General features: G+C 37.4%; 1 protein-coding gene across 23 annotated transcripts in view; it reads left to right on the top strand.

Moving 5' to 3' along the window:
• Positions 1-16,940, top strand: part of CLASP2 (cytoplasmic linker associated protein 2) — a 138,018-nt gene that overhangs the window by 92,799 nt on the left and 28,279 nt on the right. For 4 of the 23 annotated variants that reach the window (XM_054177099.1, XM_054177118.1, XM_054177111.1 and 1 more), the window contains 9 exons: positions 772-789; positions 2,707-2,808; positions 2,947-2,973; positions 5,948-5,974; positions 7,899-8,069; positions 9,003-9,110; positions 13,288-13,350; positions 14,071-14,180; positions 16,692-16,715. In XM_054177099.1, the coding sequence (XP_054033074.1) occupies positions 772-789; positions 2,707-2,808; positions 2,947-2,973; positions 5,948-5,974; positions 7,899-8,069; positions 9,003-9,110; positions 13,288-13,350; positions 14,071-14,180; positions 16,692-16,715 (650 nt within the window). The remainder of the gene's footprint in view (positions 1-771; positions 790-2,706; positions 2,809-2,946; positions 2,974-5,947; positions 5,975-7,898; positions 8,070-9,002; positions 9,111-13,287; positions 13,351-14,070; positions 14,181-16,691; positions 16,716-16,940) is intronic. The other 19 variants (XM_054177103.1, XM_054177107.1, XM_054177108.1 and 16 more) reach the window with 7 other exon arrangements.

Genomic DNA, 16,940 nt, shown 5'->3' on the forward strand with positions numbered 1-16,940 from the left:
TGTAAGTCTCTTACAAGCAGAAATGGCAGAGTTAAAACAACAATGAAAATACCCTTTGATATTGTATTTTTTACATTGAACATTTTTATCACTACTAATATATGGTTTATTCCATAATCATATTTGTTTCAAAGGAACATAGACAGAGGAAGCACTGCTGTTCAGATAACTTTCCATCAGTTCCTAGGTACTGATGACAGTAAAAAGATTCATCCAATTCCTATTTTACCAGAATCAAGCCTTGTTAAGCTTGGCATACCTGTTCAAGTGTGGTCACTGAGCAAAACTTGATCTTGTGCATGTAGATCTTCAGAGTAATCATGGATTAAATCCAGAAAAAAACATCCGTGCTGGCAGTTCCCATTACATTCTCACTGTCCAGTGTGGGAAACGCTGTCATTGTGCTTCTTTCTGAGATAATTTATACCAATATGGCTTATAATTTCAGAAGAGCTTACACTACAATGTTTTTCATGTCTGTTTTGATCTATCCATATAATTTTGTTGACTTACAGATTTATTTTTCTATTGATTTTTGTGTGTGATTTTGTAAGAAGTTTGGAAGGCAGTGCTCTACATGTTATGTTCTCGTAGATTGCTAACAGTATAGTTTGGATGTTTCTTGATAATTTTGCCTCAGTTCAGTAATGGATTTGCAACAGAGGCTTAGGCTTCTTGCCCTGATGATTTGTCAAGATCAATCTCAAAAAGGAATTGGAGAGACACAGCATTGTTTGGAATATCATGTATTTTATTATTTTTTCTGTTTAGGCACAGCTTCTGAAGATGGTAAGAAAATATTTTGTTAGAAGTGCTAATATTTTCAGCTTCATCTTTTCATTGATATAAGTTAAGCTTGAAAAGTAGAGTGTGGTCTTTCTCTGGGGCTTTGTGGAGGTTCATAATTCCAGATATCTTATGCATCTAATACTTGGTTGTCATGTAGTGTTTTTTAAGTTCTTTTGCTTTTATTTTAATCCTCAAGTTCTCATCTGCAGTAGGTGTCATTGCTTTAACATTTGTAGTGTGAAAGTACAGGAGCTTTGTAATTTTGCATTAGTTTTTTAAAGCAAATCTTGTCACCAAGTACTTCATCAAACGTGTTCATGCTCTGGGGAAGCAGGTGCTACTATTACTCATCTCTTTCAGGCTGGGAAATTAATTTTCAATATGCCATTAACATTTAAACCTGTCATTAGCGGATGGATGCTGAGACTCCAAGTGATTTAGCAGTTGGTTTGCCTCACAAATACAGTATTTCACCTTGGTAAAATTAAACCAAGTTCCATGCAATAATTTAACATAGTATTGAAATGGTGGCACTCTGTATTCCTAAGGTTTTGGCCCAAATTCTGAACGCCGTTATATACCTTGCAGTCTCACAGCACTGCCATTGCATGGGGATAACTAGTAGAGTTTGGACTAGTTGATCTAACCATTCTTGCTAGCATATTGGTTTCTATTAGTTTAGTGAATAACCTTCTTTGTCCTGATTCTCCTCTTATAGACTCTCATCTATGGCTATTCCCTCTACTTGGATGAATAATATTAACTTGGTTGGTCTCCAAATTCTGCTGTGGAAAACCTAAAGAGGCTAGAACTAAATAACAGTCTGTGTACCTAATTTTTCTGGGTCCACTACTGATTAAAGATGTCTAGAAAGTACTTCAATTATGCTTTTTGTAGGAGTGGATTACTTGTTAAGCTAGATCCACCCTGCACAAGCTTTTTGGGTTTTGCTCTTGCAACTTGCAAGAATTGTGGTCAGCATAATTTGGGGTTTTGTTTCATTTTTCTGTTGTTTGAGAGGTTGTCTTAGGAAATGTAGTACACAACTCTACCATTTCCCTTTGAGTAATCTTTCAGTTACCTACAATTCATCCAGATGGGTCTTCCTTTCTTTTGGAATTCCATTGTGCGCTCTGGATGGTGAGAGAAGCATGGCTAAATGCAGGAGGTTGTAATCCAAAACCAAAACAGTTTGGTGTTCTAGGGAGAAGAGAATCTGTTGTTTTACCATGACATAGTCAGTTTAATCTGTCTTTTCTCAGTTCTTCTCACTGTTGAGGAGAGCAGTATTTCCCTATATCATTTTGTCACAGAGAAGTACTTAAGTGTACTTAGGCTTGGCAAAACGCCGTAACAGGCTTGGGAAACCCTGTAGAAGTTTGTATGACTGTGGCCAGGAGTATAACAGTATAATCTTCAGTAATAGGAAAGCTAGTGTTTAGATTTCTAAAAGTAGAAGTGAGGTTAGGAAGAAGCTTCAGACCCTGCTCAAAACGAGAGTCAACATCAGTTCTGTAGTTCCATGACAGCATAAGCAGAATTACAGCAACAAGTAATCATGAGAAGACTGCACCTGATAAAGCAACTTTAGCATATATATTGTTAATAACAAACTTCCTTCTGATCAGCCTGTGTAGGAATCAAGCTAGCTAACTAGTTCAAGGCATTTAAGTGCTAGTGTGGAAGCTAATTACTGAACCATAAGCATCAGTGGAGAAGTATTTTGATTGCTCAAGTATTAAATTCTTCAAGGTGTTCAAATTTCTACTAATTATCCCAAGCGAATTTCCACCAATTGAGTTACGTTATTCTGCTTCATTTCCTGCCAAAACTTCAGCGAACGCTCGTAGGTGCTACTGGTGCTTTGCTTTCTGCATCACTGGGAGGAGCTGATTTAATGCCCTTTCTCTTTTCTAGGTCGTATACGAAGCAAGCTTTCAACGCCTTCTGTTGGGATTGGAAATTCTAAAGCAGATTCCCGAGGACGGAGTAGAACCAAAGTGGTGTCACAGTCTCAGCGTATGTATTTTCTGTTCATCAGTAATACCTGATAAGAGAGGCCAAATGCTTAAGCATCTGTTCATTGACCAATGGCTACAGTCAAAGTTAATTCTAAAACAAAAAAGCTACATACTGAGTTGTTGTTCTGTGCTTTAGGTTCATCATCGCCAGAGAAAAATGAAGGTATTTTTTTCAGTGTTTTGGGTCAGTGGTATTTGCATGCTTTTCTGATTCATGTTGTTTTTCTCTGGACAAAACAATGAGGTTAGTTCTTAGTTCTCCAAATTATGTCATGCAACAGGAAATTAAATATACCCTTAAATTCTGTCTTCAATTATGACTTCTCAACATTCTTTTCCCCCCCTTTCTGACCTCCCCAACATGAAAAACAGTGAGCTCTTATGTCAGTTCTGTATGATGCATGGACTAATAATACAGAAGGATGGGTAGACTGAATGGTGCCCTCAATGTTAACAGCAGAACTCAATTGATCATTTTCCAAAAAGTTTAATTTTTGACCCATAAATAGCTGTTTTCATTTGAAGCTAGGCACTACTCTTGGATATATGCTCCTTTTTTTGTTGTTGTTGTTCATATTGCAGCTGCTACCTTAATTCTTCTCTAAAATAAAAATACTAAGCCCTAAATTTAAAACCAGTTACTTGCCTTGAATCACAGGGTTAAGGCCAGCAATTTACTGTATGGCAGCTAACCGACAGTCTTTTCCCTGTGTGTTTAGATACCAAAGCTAATGTGAAATTTCCCATCTAGCTGAGCATACTGTCATTAATTAGAGAGGTGATTACCTCACATTCTTTGGCGCTGGCCAACCCACAGCAATTTGCTCACACATCTGATGTCTCCAGCAGACATCTGCTGACTTAGCTCTGTAGCACTTTCACATTCTCATCTTTGTCTAATTAAGTGAAATGCAGTGAAATTGATGAAAGGAAGACAAATTTAACAGTAAAATTATAATAACCAGTCCTGTAGTTTGTCAAGTCTAATGTTACAAACCTAGTAAATGACACAGGAGGTGAGTTTTCCAGTACAATTACTTTGCTATCAGTAGCTCTATGCACTTTTCTTTCAATAAAACCCTATAATTCTGTTTTTAATGGTAGAATTTGTGTTAATAGCAATTACTACATTTATCATAAATAGAATGACCACAGAGCATAATAAAACCAGGCAGAGGAGTCTCAGGGCTCTTTCCCTGTTAGAGTGCTTCCCACTCAATTTTGCATTACTTTTTCCAGCAAACACAGCTGGATCAAACCTGATCCAATGCTTGCAGCTTTTGTAAATAAAACTTGTAAAAAATGGAACAGGGAAATACAATAAAATCCAGTAACATAAGTTTTCTTTGGTCATTATTTGCTTTTACAGTGTTCTAATACCACAAGTTTTTGTGGGACGAGAGCTTGAAAATAGAATCCAGTTCTTGCCTGTGACAAAGGTTATGCAAAACTTACTTATTAAGTGTGAAGGTGATACTTCAATATCACAAGCAAAAACGATTTGGATTAATAATTGAAGGGGGAGGAGAGGTAACAGTCCTCTCAAATAACTTTGTCACTTGATGACAAGCTGTAAGCAGTACCTTTTTTAAATGTCAGCAGAGTTCTGAAATAAGCTTTTTGAAAATACCTTCATGTTTTGAACAGTTTTAATAAATTCTTTTAAAGTTAGTTTTGGGTAAACTCTTTGGGGGAGGGGTTAAATTTAGGTAGCAATATAAGACTTTTCTGATTGTTGGCATATGTTAATTAAACTGTGTATTTGGGGAAGCATACTGAAGCTTTTACAGTTGCTTTTTATTCATAATGACAACATTTTCCCAAGAGAATTCATTTTTGCACAGGATTTATGTCTAATGACATAAGTTGAATTGATACTGAAATAACTAGATTTGTCTGCATGTGATGTGTGAAAAGAAATGCACAAAGGCATCTTTACAGCCTTTTATTACTACTGCTCAGAACTAATGGCTGCAGATAGCTCATAATAACCTGTCAGTGGGGGAGAACAAGAATTCTGAGATGTTTTAAGGAAGATAAGCAGGGCCAATGCAAATGGTCAGGTGGAGAATTTTCAGGCACCGTATGCCAGCTATTTCGGTGATGCTGCCTTATGTGACTGAAAGTGTTCACAGCATCATGGGGAATGAGGTGTTTGATATTTCCATGCAGGGGATTTAGTTCCCCAGCTCATAATGGGAAAATAGTTTCATATTAGAACTAAGCTTGTATTTTAAAAACCCCACGTTTTATCACAGATGCTTTTGTAAATTCAGGGTTACAAGTATTTAGCACTTCTGTTCAAGGGTCATTTTATGAAAGACTTGCAAATTTGAATGCTTTTACAAAAGATACGTTTTCTTAGGGTTTGACAAGCCCTTTGCTCTTCCTCTTCTATTTTAAAATTGTGACATAAAATATAAAATCTGTAGCTCATTATTCTCATCTATGGAAAAAAAAAAAGGATTCAGTTTTTTCCTTTCCAGTTTTCGGGTAATTCAGCAAGGTGTGCTGAAATTACATTACAGTCTTCATTCAGAGAAAAAGAATTAAATTTCTGAATGGAAACCAATTCTTACTTCAGAGAAATTTCAAAGAGGAAACCTGAAATTCTGTGCAAGTCTTTTCAGTTGTGCCATTGTGAGGTTGTTTATTTTATTTATTTCCTTTTTGTCATCCGCCGCACCTGCAGCTCAGTTCCTTTGCTGTCTTGTCTCAAAAGAAAAATAATTATGTTTTGGCCTTGCGTGTGATTTTTGTTCAGCTCTTGAACTCCTTGAACCTTTTTGGCTATGTCATATTCTTCTGAAGTAATATGAAGGCTACAGTTTCACGTTTAATTGAAATGTAATTCTTCAGTGTTATCCAGTTGTTGCTTAGAAAGCTGAAGAATTGTAATTTGCTTGTGCAGCTTTGCTTCATCTGCTTTGTACATAGAGCATTTGAGTTTAGTTCTTCAACTGTGGAAGCTACTTAAAAGCACTGCTTTAGCGTAACCCCCTTGTGGCTTTTTTTCCCTTGTGAAATGACTAAAGCTTTCTTATTTCCATTTGCCATGCATTTTAAAATCTGCTCTGCTCCCTCCCTCTTCATGGATTATAAACCCCTACCCTAATCCTGCCTTTACACTTGCTCAGGATCACAGTCTGCTAACCCCATTGGTGGTAAGAGTCTACAGAATTTGTGTATACGTCATTGTTTGATCACCTGTTTGACATAGTCTCATTTAAGGACCCTATTCAGCAGAAACTGGATCTTTCTTCCATGTGCTGCACTTACCTAATTGGACTCAATCTTTCAGAAGGTGGCAGAAATGGGAATGTTTTGCCTTTTTGTAATACTTGTTCAGTTAGCCCTTTCATCCTGCTTGTTACTAGTGGTAGAACTGACAGCAGTAGGCTAGTAATCTTATTAGCATAATATTTTTGGCATATGAAGCTTCATTTGGTTTATTTATGCTATAGTGGTGCACTTTTTGCAGGTCAGATAACAGAAAGACAAAAGTATTAGAATAAGAGGTTGCATTTCTTCTGTATATTCTGAGAAGATGGTTTTTCATGTTTCTGACCTATTGAAAAAAGTCTTCGTGAAGTCTCCAGTACCATGAAAATTTACACTGTTTTCATTGTTTCATGGAGATGTCAGGTACTAGTGGCTAGGAAGTAAACATAGTAATACCAGGTCTAAGCTGAAATGTTGTGAAGAAACTACCAAACCTTTAGTTTTTTGCAGATCACAGCAATTTCCTGGGTTTCTTATTTTGTTTATTTCTTTTTCTTGCTATAGATGTTACGCTTCCCCCTCCCCCGGCTGTGTAATACTTGATTTAACGTTTCTGCTGAATAAGTCCTTAATTTGGAAAAGGGATTTTGCTAAATACTCATTTCAAGTTCGAATTCAAACAATGAATCTGAAAGTATATGCATGGTGCATCATTTCAGTTATCTCTATTCCGCCCAGCATATGTTTTGTTTGGTTTGGGGTTTTGTTTCTTTTCCCATGTAGTGAAGCTTTAATCAACTCGTTTCTTTCTTCACGTGTGCCTCATAAGAAGTAACCCATGAAACTCACTTGAGATGTTGCATGTAAAGTCCACAGATCCAGTAGCGTAGCTGCAGTCATACAGTTACCTGGTTATTTTTAAAGGATGAATGAAGGGTTCATATCTGTATGTAATTGACCTGTGGATGAAATTGTATTCTTATTTGATCAGACTTCTTGAATCCTACAGCTGGGGAAAAAAAAAAATACATCAACTGGTGGTATAAGTTTGTTATAACTAAAGAATGGATTCTTTGTAAGGGCTTAGAACTTGGAACTGAAATATCAAAACTGGGAATCAGTGACCAGTTTCTGGTCGTGAGTACTTTGTGGCGTACAGTTTGGGTTAATGTGGGTTGGGTTATGTAATTTGGGTTATGTATTGCTGAAAATTTTTTAGCTTGTTTAAAGCTAACTGAAGAGTTTGTTTTTAATTTGTGGGGTAACCTCCACAGAAATGAGCATTAATGAATACTTTAATTGTCTTCGGTCACATTTACTTAGCTTCTGAGAGAATAGTGCTTGAAGATCCCATGCTCTTAAAAGCAAAGGAAAAAAGTTTAAATATGAGAGAAATTATATTTCCTTATAACACTGGTTGTATTGGAAGAACTGGGATAACTGTCAACTTACTAGTTTAAAGCTGTTCTCTTTGGCTTCCCAGCAATTCTTTTTGTTTTGTTTCATTGTTCATAGACAAGGTGATTAGTGAGGCCCCGTAGCTTAAATACCAAACACACCAATATTCATGGTAGTGATATTAGAACTGTTGGTGAAGACTAGAAATACTATTTCTAGTTTCTTGAGCACATCTGCCAGTAAATGCCACACCAAGTGCTTCGTTGCATCAGTCATTGTATCTACTTTGTATGTAATGTTATGAGAACTTTGACCAGGATTTTATATTTCACATTTTCCCTTGTAAGTTGTTCTAGCCCATTTCAGTCTACTGCCAATTAACTACTAACTTCAAGTATTCTTTTTCGTTCAAACCATGGTCATTTTATCTTCTGTGCTGTTCCTTATATTTCTTTATTTTGCCTTCAGCTGGCAGTAGATCTGGGTCTCCTGGAAGAGTTTTGACAACAACCACACTTTCCACTCTGAATACGGGAGTTCAGAGAGTGCTAGTGAATCCTGCAACTGCACAAAAAAGAAGCAAAATCCCACGAAGTCAGGGGTGCAGTAGAGAAGCTAGTCCTTCTAGATTGTCAGTAGGTAAGAACCACTGAGTAACTCCTAGTTTCTTCTATAGCCTTTCTTACTTTAAGCTCCAAATATCTACAGCTTGCTTGTAGTTTTAGATAAATGATAAAAGTAGAAAATGTATCAATCAAACCTGCAACGTGCCTGTTTTCTGAGGCTACCTCTTGATAAACAGAACAGTTTTAAACTTGACCAGAAAGTTTCATTTTTGGTTGTCAGAGTGCAGGAGTTATTTTCCTCATCTTCCCTTTTTATCTTTTTCCCTTTTCTTCTTATTCCCACACCCAAAATGCTCACATCCATTGAAAGGAGGTGTGACACCATTTTGAAAAGATTCTTTTCTTCGTTTTCTGTGTGTCTTCTCTGTTTGTGTATGGTGCATATGTTACTTCTGTGGTACAAAAATCAATGTCAGAGCTCTGAAACCTCAGAGGATATCTTACTTACTGTGGTCTGTTACAAAGTATATTGTAGAAAAATACCAGTTGATGTTATTGATGCTGCTCTTTTGTGTTTTGATTTTCACGTTAGCTGTGTTCACATCAGATTTTCCTTCTTTAAAAAGCTGTGGGTTTTTTCATTTGTGTTACTGTTGGTTAACTTGAACTTGAGTACAAACTCTGCATCGATACTGTGTTATTTTTTATTGCTTGTTTTCTCTCCATTTCAAGAGATTTTTCACCCATTGTGTAAAGAGTTGGTAAATCCCCGTTTTTGGCTGCACAAAGAAATAATTTCTTTGAACTGGCTACACTTAGTGTAATACAGCACAAACTAGAAAGTGTGGAAGCAGTTAGGACTTAGAATACAACATTAATCTTCAGTGTCTCTTCTTAGCAATAGGTCTTTGATCTTATTGCAAACCAGAAATGCATTAAAATTGCAACTTTTCTTATGTCTTCTCCCTTCTGTGCTGCTGTTTGTCTGTACCCTGAATCATACTAGCACGAGGCAGCCGCATTCCTCGGCCTAGTGTGAGTCAGGGGTGCAGTCGGGAGGCCAGCCGTGAAAGTAGCAGGGACACAAGCCCTGTCCGCTCTTTTCCACCCCTTGGTAAGTACTCAGAGCCCTTGTTGTGCATGGCTGCTCCTGCCCTTGTGATTTGCACTTAACGAATCCGTGCCTCCTTCATTTAGCTTGTAGCCCACCACCATTATTTTCCCCTCCTTTGGCTGGCTCACCACTTCCTTTAATGGAGAACTGACCAATGTGTGAATGGGTTGCATACTCTAAAAGCAGTGGCTTTGCTGATGTCAGTCTTGCCTTAAGTACCAAGTCTGGAAAGGTGTGTGGTATGTAGTCTCTAGGTACTGTTTTTGAAAGGGCAATCCGGCTTTTGGAAAGATCGGTGAAATGCTACATTTCACTTTCTATTGCAGGAATCTTTGCTTGGGTGCAGTTAGATAAGCTGTTTTTCACTGACCAGCTAGAGCAGAGAAGAGTGTGCAGTTGTCATCTTCAACTTTCCTTGTAGCAGCAGCCAGAGCTTGCTCTTACTCAAAACTGCTTCTGGGTCAGTGAATCACTTTGGCATACAAGAAGGAGATGCGCTTCATTTTATGTCTCCTTACCTATATTGTTGTCAGATGTGAAAAAAACACACTTCAGTTTTTAGTCATGAAAGCAAATAAATGTGATGATGCAGCTGAGAGACCAATTACTGAAGCAGAAGCACATTCTGAGGCTGCTTTCCATTTTCTGAAAACACACAGGGCAAGCAGTGAAGTCCTTTTAGAAGCAGATGAACAAAGTATAGTTCAGAAGTTTACTTTTAACCTGTGTAGAACAAGTGATAAATAGTCAAAGTAGCGGCTCATTCTGTGGGGAAGAAGAGGAATTGACAACTTCGAACTTACACAGAGGCACATCTACACTCACTCCTCATTTCTAGAGCTGCTATAACCAAAAGTTTGTTCTCACTTCGTATTTGAATTTATTGGCCTGGCACTGAAAGGGTTTTGCAGGATTGGCAAGCTGTTGGTTGTTTCTGAAATGTCACTAAGGCACAGGAAGATTAACTACTTACTGCATCAACATGGTCTTCACTTCTTGTGAAGCTGGTAGTAAACTTTAATAAAAGTCTTTAAATGTTGTTGTTTTGGGTAGTTTTTTGGTTGTTGTTAGCTAATCCAAAACTGTCTCCATAAAATTGTATCTGAAACTGACCTTTGGTGTTATTTTTGTCTGAGTTAGTCTTCAGAATGTATCCATCTTTTGTTTGTTCAAGTGTGGCTTACAGTTAAGGACTGTAATACCAGCTCTTAAATACGGTCTGAAAATAATGATCTCTGGTTTCCACCTCAGACTGAGGCACCTGGCTGTACTCCTGAGTTACCATTGGAGGTCTGTTGTGATCTGTTAAGGTAGTGTGCTTCCTGTCAGCCCTGGGTTTATTGGGAAAGTATCAGACAATTGGATGAAAGTACTTTCAGTAACTTATGCTAATTTGACCAGATACTGTTTAATTAGGAAAATATATGAAAACTAGACTTCATCCTTCAGTAAACTTAAGCTTATACTGAAACACAGCTGGCAGACAGTGTGGTAGTACATATCAACCTTCTCTTTTGAAAACAAGGTTATTTTCCAGATCATCTTGCGCTGCTTTTGCTGCCTTACAGTCTGACTTCAATTGCATGTGTGCAAGATCTGAGGTACATTTTATATTTGGTCAATGCTTATTACCATAAGGAGCCTTACCATAAAGATGGATCATAAGGATGGATGCTGCTTGAGGTTTTGTTTTCATTGATAGAGGTTAATTTTTAGTATTTGGGTATCAAAGCCGTGCACCGAATACGATAGAACTGTATGATAGCACAGAGAATGCTAAGCAGCATGTATAGGAATACAGTGTTGCTTAAAGAAATAATAACAAGCAGACCAACAACACTAAAAAACCTCAAAGCAAACCAGAAAAACCTACACAAACAAAACCCAAAACACCACAAAACCAAACAAAAAAGCCCAAAACAAAAAGGGCAGCTCTATTTGGAATAAAGGACAATTCCAAGGATTCCTTTAGTTTGACTTCTCCTGAATGACTTGGAATGTAATTTGTTGTCGTTTCGGACCAGTTTTGTCTTATGGGATGCTAGAAACTTCTGTCCAAAATAATAATGTTTTTCAAGGGTACAGGATGAAGTAAGGTAAATTCAGGTCTGTGTTTGTAGCTAGAGACAGTTTAGTCTGGAGTTGGAGGGGGAAATGTAATCAATATTGCAACTGGTTCTCAGCACAGAAGTTTTTGCTTACAAATGTTGAGTCCTTAAAAGCATAAAATTACCCAAATGCTGCGTAATTGCTGCTCTGCATTCATTGGTATGAAGTGTTTATGTAATCACAGTGTAAGGTTATAAACTGGGAGATGAACAGCCACCCTGAGAAGCAAATGGTTTGCAATTTACATGGAAGTGCCCATTTGTCTATTAATTAATACTAAACCTCAGACTAGTATGACAGACTGCTATTCCATATTTCAGCTAAGAAAGTATGTTGAGTCCATTTAAAATCTTGATTTATCTTTTAAAAGAATCAAACTAGGAAAGTAAATACTTGCTCACTTTCTGCAAGGAGTATTCTTGGAATGAGGAATATTTGATCAAATATAGTGCTTCCTTTCACTGTCTTAAGGTCTTGTCCAGCATTATTTGAATGTGCATGGAGGCAGTGCAGTCTTAAATTATATGCCTGAGGTTGGAATTTTGACTTGTACCTTTTCATTTTCAGGGCTTGTTGATGGAAAGCAGTAGAAGGGTTTATCCCATTACTGCTTGTGTTTAAAGCTCTATCAGTCTTGATGTCTGTGTTCTGACATCCTTTGTCCTGTCTTGTTTTCCACACTGAGCTACACCTTCTAAAGAACCAAGTATTCCACAAAGCATTAGTTGTAAATGACAGTTCCCTAGCTCAACAACTTCATGCAGATTTACTTTGAAGTAACTCATAGTTGTACCTGTGTAAATAGTAGAGAACTTTATTTGGAAAACCCCACAGTGTTGTTTCTAGGACTTTTATAGGCCTTGGGATTATCTGAGTTCATTCAGGTTAGAAGAGGTGTGCTTCCCCAGACATGATTTGGTCCCTGTCAGAGTTGGTTGGTGGCAGTTGGGCCCTCACATGGTCTGTTAATCAGAGGAAAAGATGATTCATTTCATTCCTAGTTTCATAAGCTCGCACAATGGCTTGGGATCGGAGGGACCTCCAAAGGTCAGCTAGTCCAACCTGCCTGCAGTAAGCGGGGGCATCCTCCAGTGTACAAAAGGTGGTTGCATTCAGTTACTTATTAAATGGTAAGAACGTAGCTGGGGTCTGTATCACAGTTGGTGGACATTTGAATTCAGGTTAAAACTGTCAAACACAGATTTGTTAATGTAGCTATAAAATTCTAGCTTAGACTGAAATGAAGAAAAAACGTGAATTTAAGATTACTTGGCTCAAGGCAGAAAATAGCAGCAATAGTGATTCAGCTTCTTTAGAGTCTCTGAAAGACCAGTTTTATGCAAGTGCCAGGAGTAGGAGGGTATTCAGTTTTGTTCCAGAGTCCATAAGGATCTTTGTTTCCCACTTTAACATTCTTTAATGTAGTGGAAAGTGTTATAGTAACTTACATGAAAGTTTCAGTTCTAACATGTTATTTAAGAAAGCAATACAAATGTGAAGTATTTATTGCATTAAATGATTTTAAACTTTTGATTAAAATTGAACCATTCTGTCTTTCATCGCTGTATTGGTGAGTTCTATCTGAGGTTGATTTATCTGCACATAGGTAAGACTTCAAGTTTATACAAATGATCAGCTTATAACACAGCGAGTTTGTGCAGGTATTTGGTACCTGAGTGTGTAGAATTGAGTTAACTCTGCAATGGAAGAACAGGATCAGTGGAACTTTTCAGCTGTTTCTGAGAATTCTGTGTGCGTGTGTTTGTGTGTTTTCTCTTCTTTGAACTTAAGCATACTTGCTTTTAATCTGCTATTAATGTTTTAAATAAAAATTTATGCATGAAATGTCCACTGTAAATAAACCTATATAATCATATTCTCTGTAAATCTAAATGATTAAACATCAAAATTTTCTGTATAATCAACTTCTCTGAAGCATTTCCCTTCTCTGTAATACTCAATTTCTTGTACTAAAGCTGAATCCTTTTGATCAGTACTCTCTTGTTTGTGTAAGCAGCACTTTGATCCCGTGGTAATAGATAGGGTTTGTATGATCCTGTTATTACAGCTTCCAGGCATCACTCCAGATCCACTGGTGCCCTCTACACTCCTGATGTTTATGGGGCTGCAGGTGAAGGATGAGTACAATTTGCTGTCATCTGTGCAGTCATCCTGGATTTTTTTTTCCCCACCCACTTGGTTATTCTCATAGTTCAGTTTTAAAAAACTATTTGTATTAATTTTGAGTTTTGTGGTTTCAGTCATCCGGGTAGATGTGTTTTATGTTGATAGATTTTTTTTGTCTCCATCTCCACCCTCCAGTGTTAATCCTTTTCATCCTTAAAAATAGTTTTATTTTTACTTCCAGAAAAGCTTTTTCATTTTCTTGTTTTGGTTATCCATTTTTCAGTACTTGTAGAGCATTCTTTATGCACGTAGTTTTCTAATCTTAGAATCCTCCTGTTGTATTTGCTTTCTTTTTAAATGGAAACAAAAACCCAAAATGAAGAAGACATTAATTTAAGGAAGGAGAGAAAAAAAAAAAAGGGAAAAGAAAAAAAGGAAGGCTTCTTTCAGTTAAAACTATTGTTTGGTGGTTTTCTTTTTCTACATATATTTGAATAAAATGTTTGTATATGACTCTGGTTTTTAAGTTCATTTCTTACTTTTCTCTACACTACTAAAGACTTTGGAATGAAAATAACCAGTGTTTTAGCCAGTACATACTTGATTAGAAATGCTAAGCCAATGTTTTTCTTCTACTTGGGTTTTTTTTAAGTGAATGTGCTATTAAGGTTCCACATGACCTCTCTGATTAAATTCCTTCTGTTCATTTTTGCTGTTGTTATAGCAGGTACAGGCTTTGGAATCAGCCAGTCGAGTAGGTTGTCGTCATCAGTTAGTGCGATGCGAGTGCTCAACACCGGCTCAGATGTGGAAGAGGCAGTAGCAGATGCCCTGGTAAGAACCTTGCCCTTACCTCTGAAGCATACAGACTCTTAAAGTGTTTGGTACCTGATTTACGCAAGGGAGCTTGTCATTCGTTATATTGTTGACTTCTAGGTGGGGAAAAGCGAGATACTGGATTGCTGGAGCTGCCAAGTATTGGGCATTTTGTTTCCTACAGGAGACTTGTTTGAGAAGTGTTTTTTGACTTCTTGAGAAATTTAAATTTTTCCATGACCGGCAGGAAACAGTCTGGATGGAACTCTTCTGTTGGAGTGGCCCAAGGAATCACTTGAGTAGATAGCACTAACCAGCATCTTCTCAAAACAGCCAGTCCAAGCTCTGGCGAAGTGCAAGGCTTGTCAGAGCTGGGGATGATGGCAGCTAAAGCACTCTACTTACTGTAAGCCTGAGTTGCATTTAAAGTTGTTCCTGACACAGAAGAGAGAAACTGATGACTGAGCAGGCAGCATTTTTGATAGGTTTAGGTTTGGGGTATTTTTGTTTTGAAATTGTTACCCTGAATTTTAAACTGGTTATGCTGTTCTCCTTTTTAACCTCTACTGTTCTTTAAAAGGGTAGATTTGGTGCCTCTACCTCCCAGGCCCAGTTAGTCAAACTGGATCTGTCATGTATTTTGATCTTCTGACATGCACATCAAGCTGAAATCATCAAATAATTTAAAATTCTGACACTATGAACTGGATAAATTTTTACCAATGATTGTGTGCTGTTTGCGTATCAGTAATTACATAGCAGGTACTTACAAATATTTATCAGAGTGCTCTAAATAATTCCTTCTTACTCTGTTTTACTGAAGAGATTGTTTGCAATGTTAGTGAAGCACTCTATGTGCTGGGCTGAAAAAATTCATTATAGCCAGCAGGACTGGATAGAGGAAGAACAAATTAATAGGGAAAAAAATCTTAACAACTGTCATGTTCTTAGTCTGGAAGTTTATTTGGTTTGGTTTTGGTTTTTAAATTTTTGGCTAAAAAGCTTGAAATTCATGTGCCTGCACTGGCGCAGAGATCAGGATTGCTGTAAAATCTTGCCCAAGAGATCCTGGTGAGATGGAATGATTTCCCTCCCCAACCTTCTGATACTGCAAACCTACAAAAAGTGTTCAGCACTAATGGGGAATTCTAGAAATGTTAGAGGAAAATTAGCCTGTAGTGACAGAGTTTAGCTAAAATACACAAAGAAGAATCGCGAACAGCAGTAGTTTGTTACTCCGACATTTGCGCGCCTGGTTGTCTGCCGTGCTCTAAATGTGCAGGTTGTCCTGCACAAATTATTCCATTTAGCTGGAAATCTGGTTATGATCATCCTCCTTTTGTAGACTGAAGCCTCCTCTCATAGCACTGTTTTCAAAAAGTAGAATGTAGAGTCCTGACAGAGGTACTAGAAAAACCAAAATGTTCTGGATTGTGTTGCTGCTTTTATGGTATGAAGAACACTCGGCCAGTTCAAATACTGCTCAAGCTGGAGGGGTACCAGACTTCTGGCTAACATCTGGTTTGAACACAGGGCACAAGAAATGCAGCATTATGGGCATCTGTGCATATTTTTATACCTTTTACTTTAGCCTAGTCCTTGACATTTTATGTAATATTTCTTTAATTTACTTTCTGTTTTTAATGTACTGGTGACCCTTTTCAGAAAGGCTCATGTCTTTGTGATTTTCTCCTTCCTTTAGTCACTTACACATGTATCCATGCTTGGTCTGTTGGCAATAAGCTTACTTGTTACATGATGTATTGATTAGTTTGTATTGTGATGCGCTTCAAGTTACTCCACAGTCACAAATGAAATCCTTGTGCAAATGGCAGTATTAATCAAGAGAGAGACAATCACTCACTCTACCTCTTCTTTGAGTAGGTCTTGAAACCCAAAGGTTTAACTGCTAGGGTCAACTCCAAAATTGGAATGGCAGAGTATTTTACAAAAAAAATGTGTTTTTCCTTTAGGATAAACAGCATCTTGGTAGGTTGCTGGGTTTGTGTGTTGTTTTCTTTTTTCCCTCTGGCCTTTGGCATGTATTGTTGGCTTGCTTTTGTTTTTAAGAGATTTTGGATTTTGCATTATCCAATTCAGCTTTTTGTAGGACGTTGGCATCTGTTGACATCTCGTAGAAATGACAAACTTTATAGATGTTGGAATGAAGTTAAAGAGGTGGAGAGGTCAGTGGGAAAATAGAATTTAAATGAGGGTTTCATACCTAGCAATTGACTGCATGTGTTGAGTCTCCATGCTAAGCTACCACTGCCTAAAATGCAAAGGCTCTGACAGAGAAGCCTCTGTGACCAGCCAGCAGGTGACGTGTTATTTCCCTGGAAATGGAAGCTTAGCAAGCTACTTTTTAGCAATGCATGATAAGCTACTGATGGGATACAGAGAGGCAAGAACAGCATTTACAAGGAGTTTGTGTTTTCCAGTGGCAGATACTTTAATAGTCACAATGCTACTATGCTTTACCTTCCTGTTCTCAATTTCTGTTTCTTTTTAATAATTTACTGCTAACAGCTCTTAGGAGACATACGGACTAAGGTATAGAAACCATTTTCCTTCCTCAATAGTTTAATATTTTGCTATTAACTTACAAAATAAGTTGAAATGACAGAATATGTGGGTATAGACCTGAATGTTAAATTCTGTAGCATATATAAAGCTATTAAACAAAAATAACTAACTTTCAAGACAGTCTTAATGTCACCCTATCATGCAATTCTGTGGGGTTTTTTCTTTAAGTAAACCTTAAGATGAATGTTTGAT

Source organism: Dryobates pubescens, chromosome 38 (assembly GCF_014839835.1).
Source record: "Dryobates pubescens isolate bDryPub1 chromosome 38, bDryPub1.pri, whole genome shotgun sequence".
NCBI classification, from domain to species: domain Eukaryota; kingdom Metazoa; phylum Chordata; class Aves; order Piciformes; family Picidae; genus Dryobates; species Dryobates pubescens.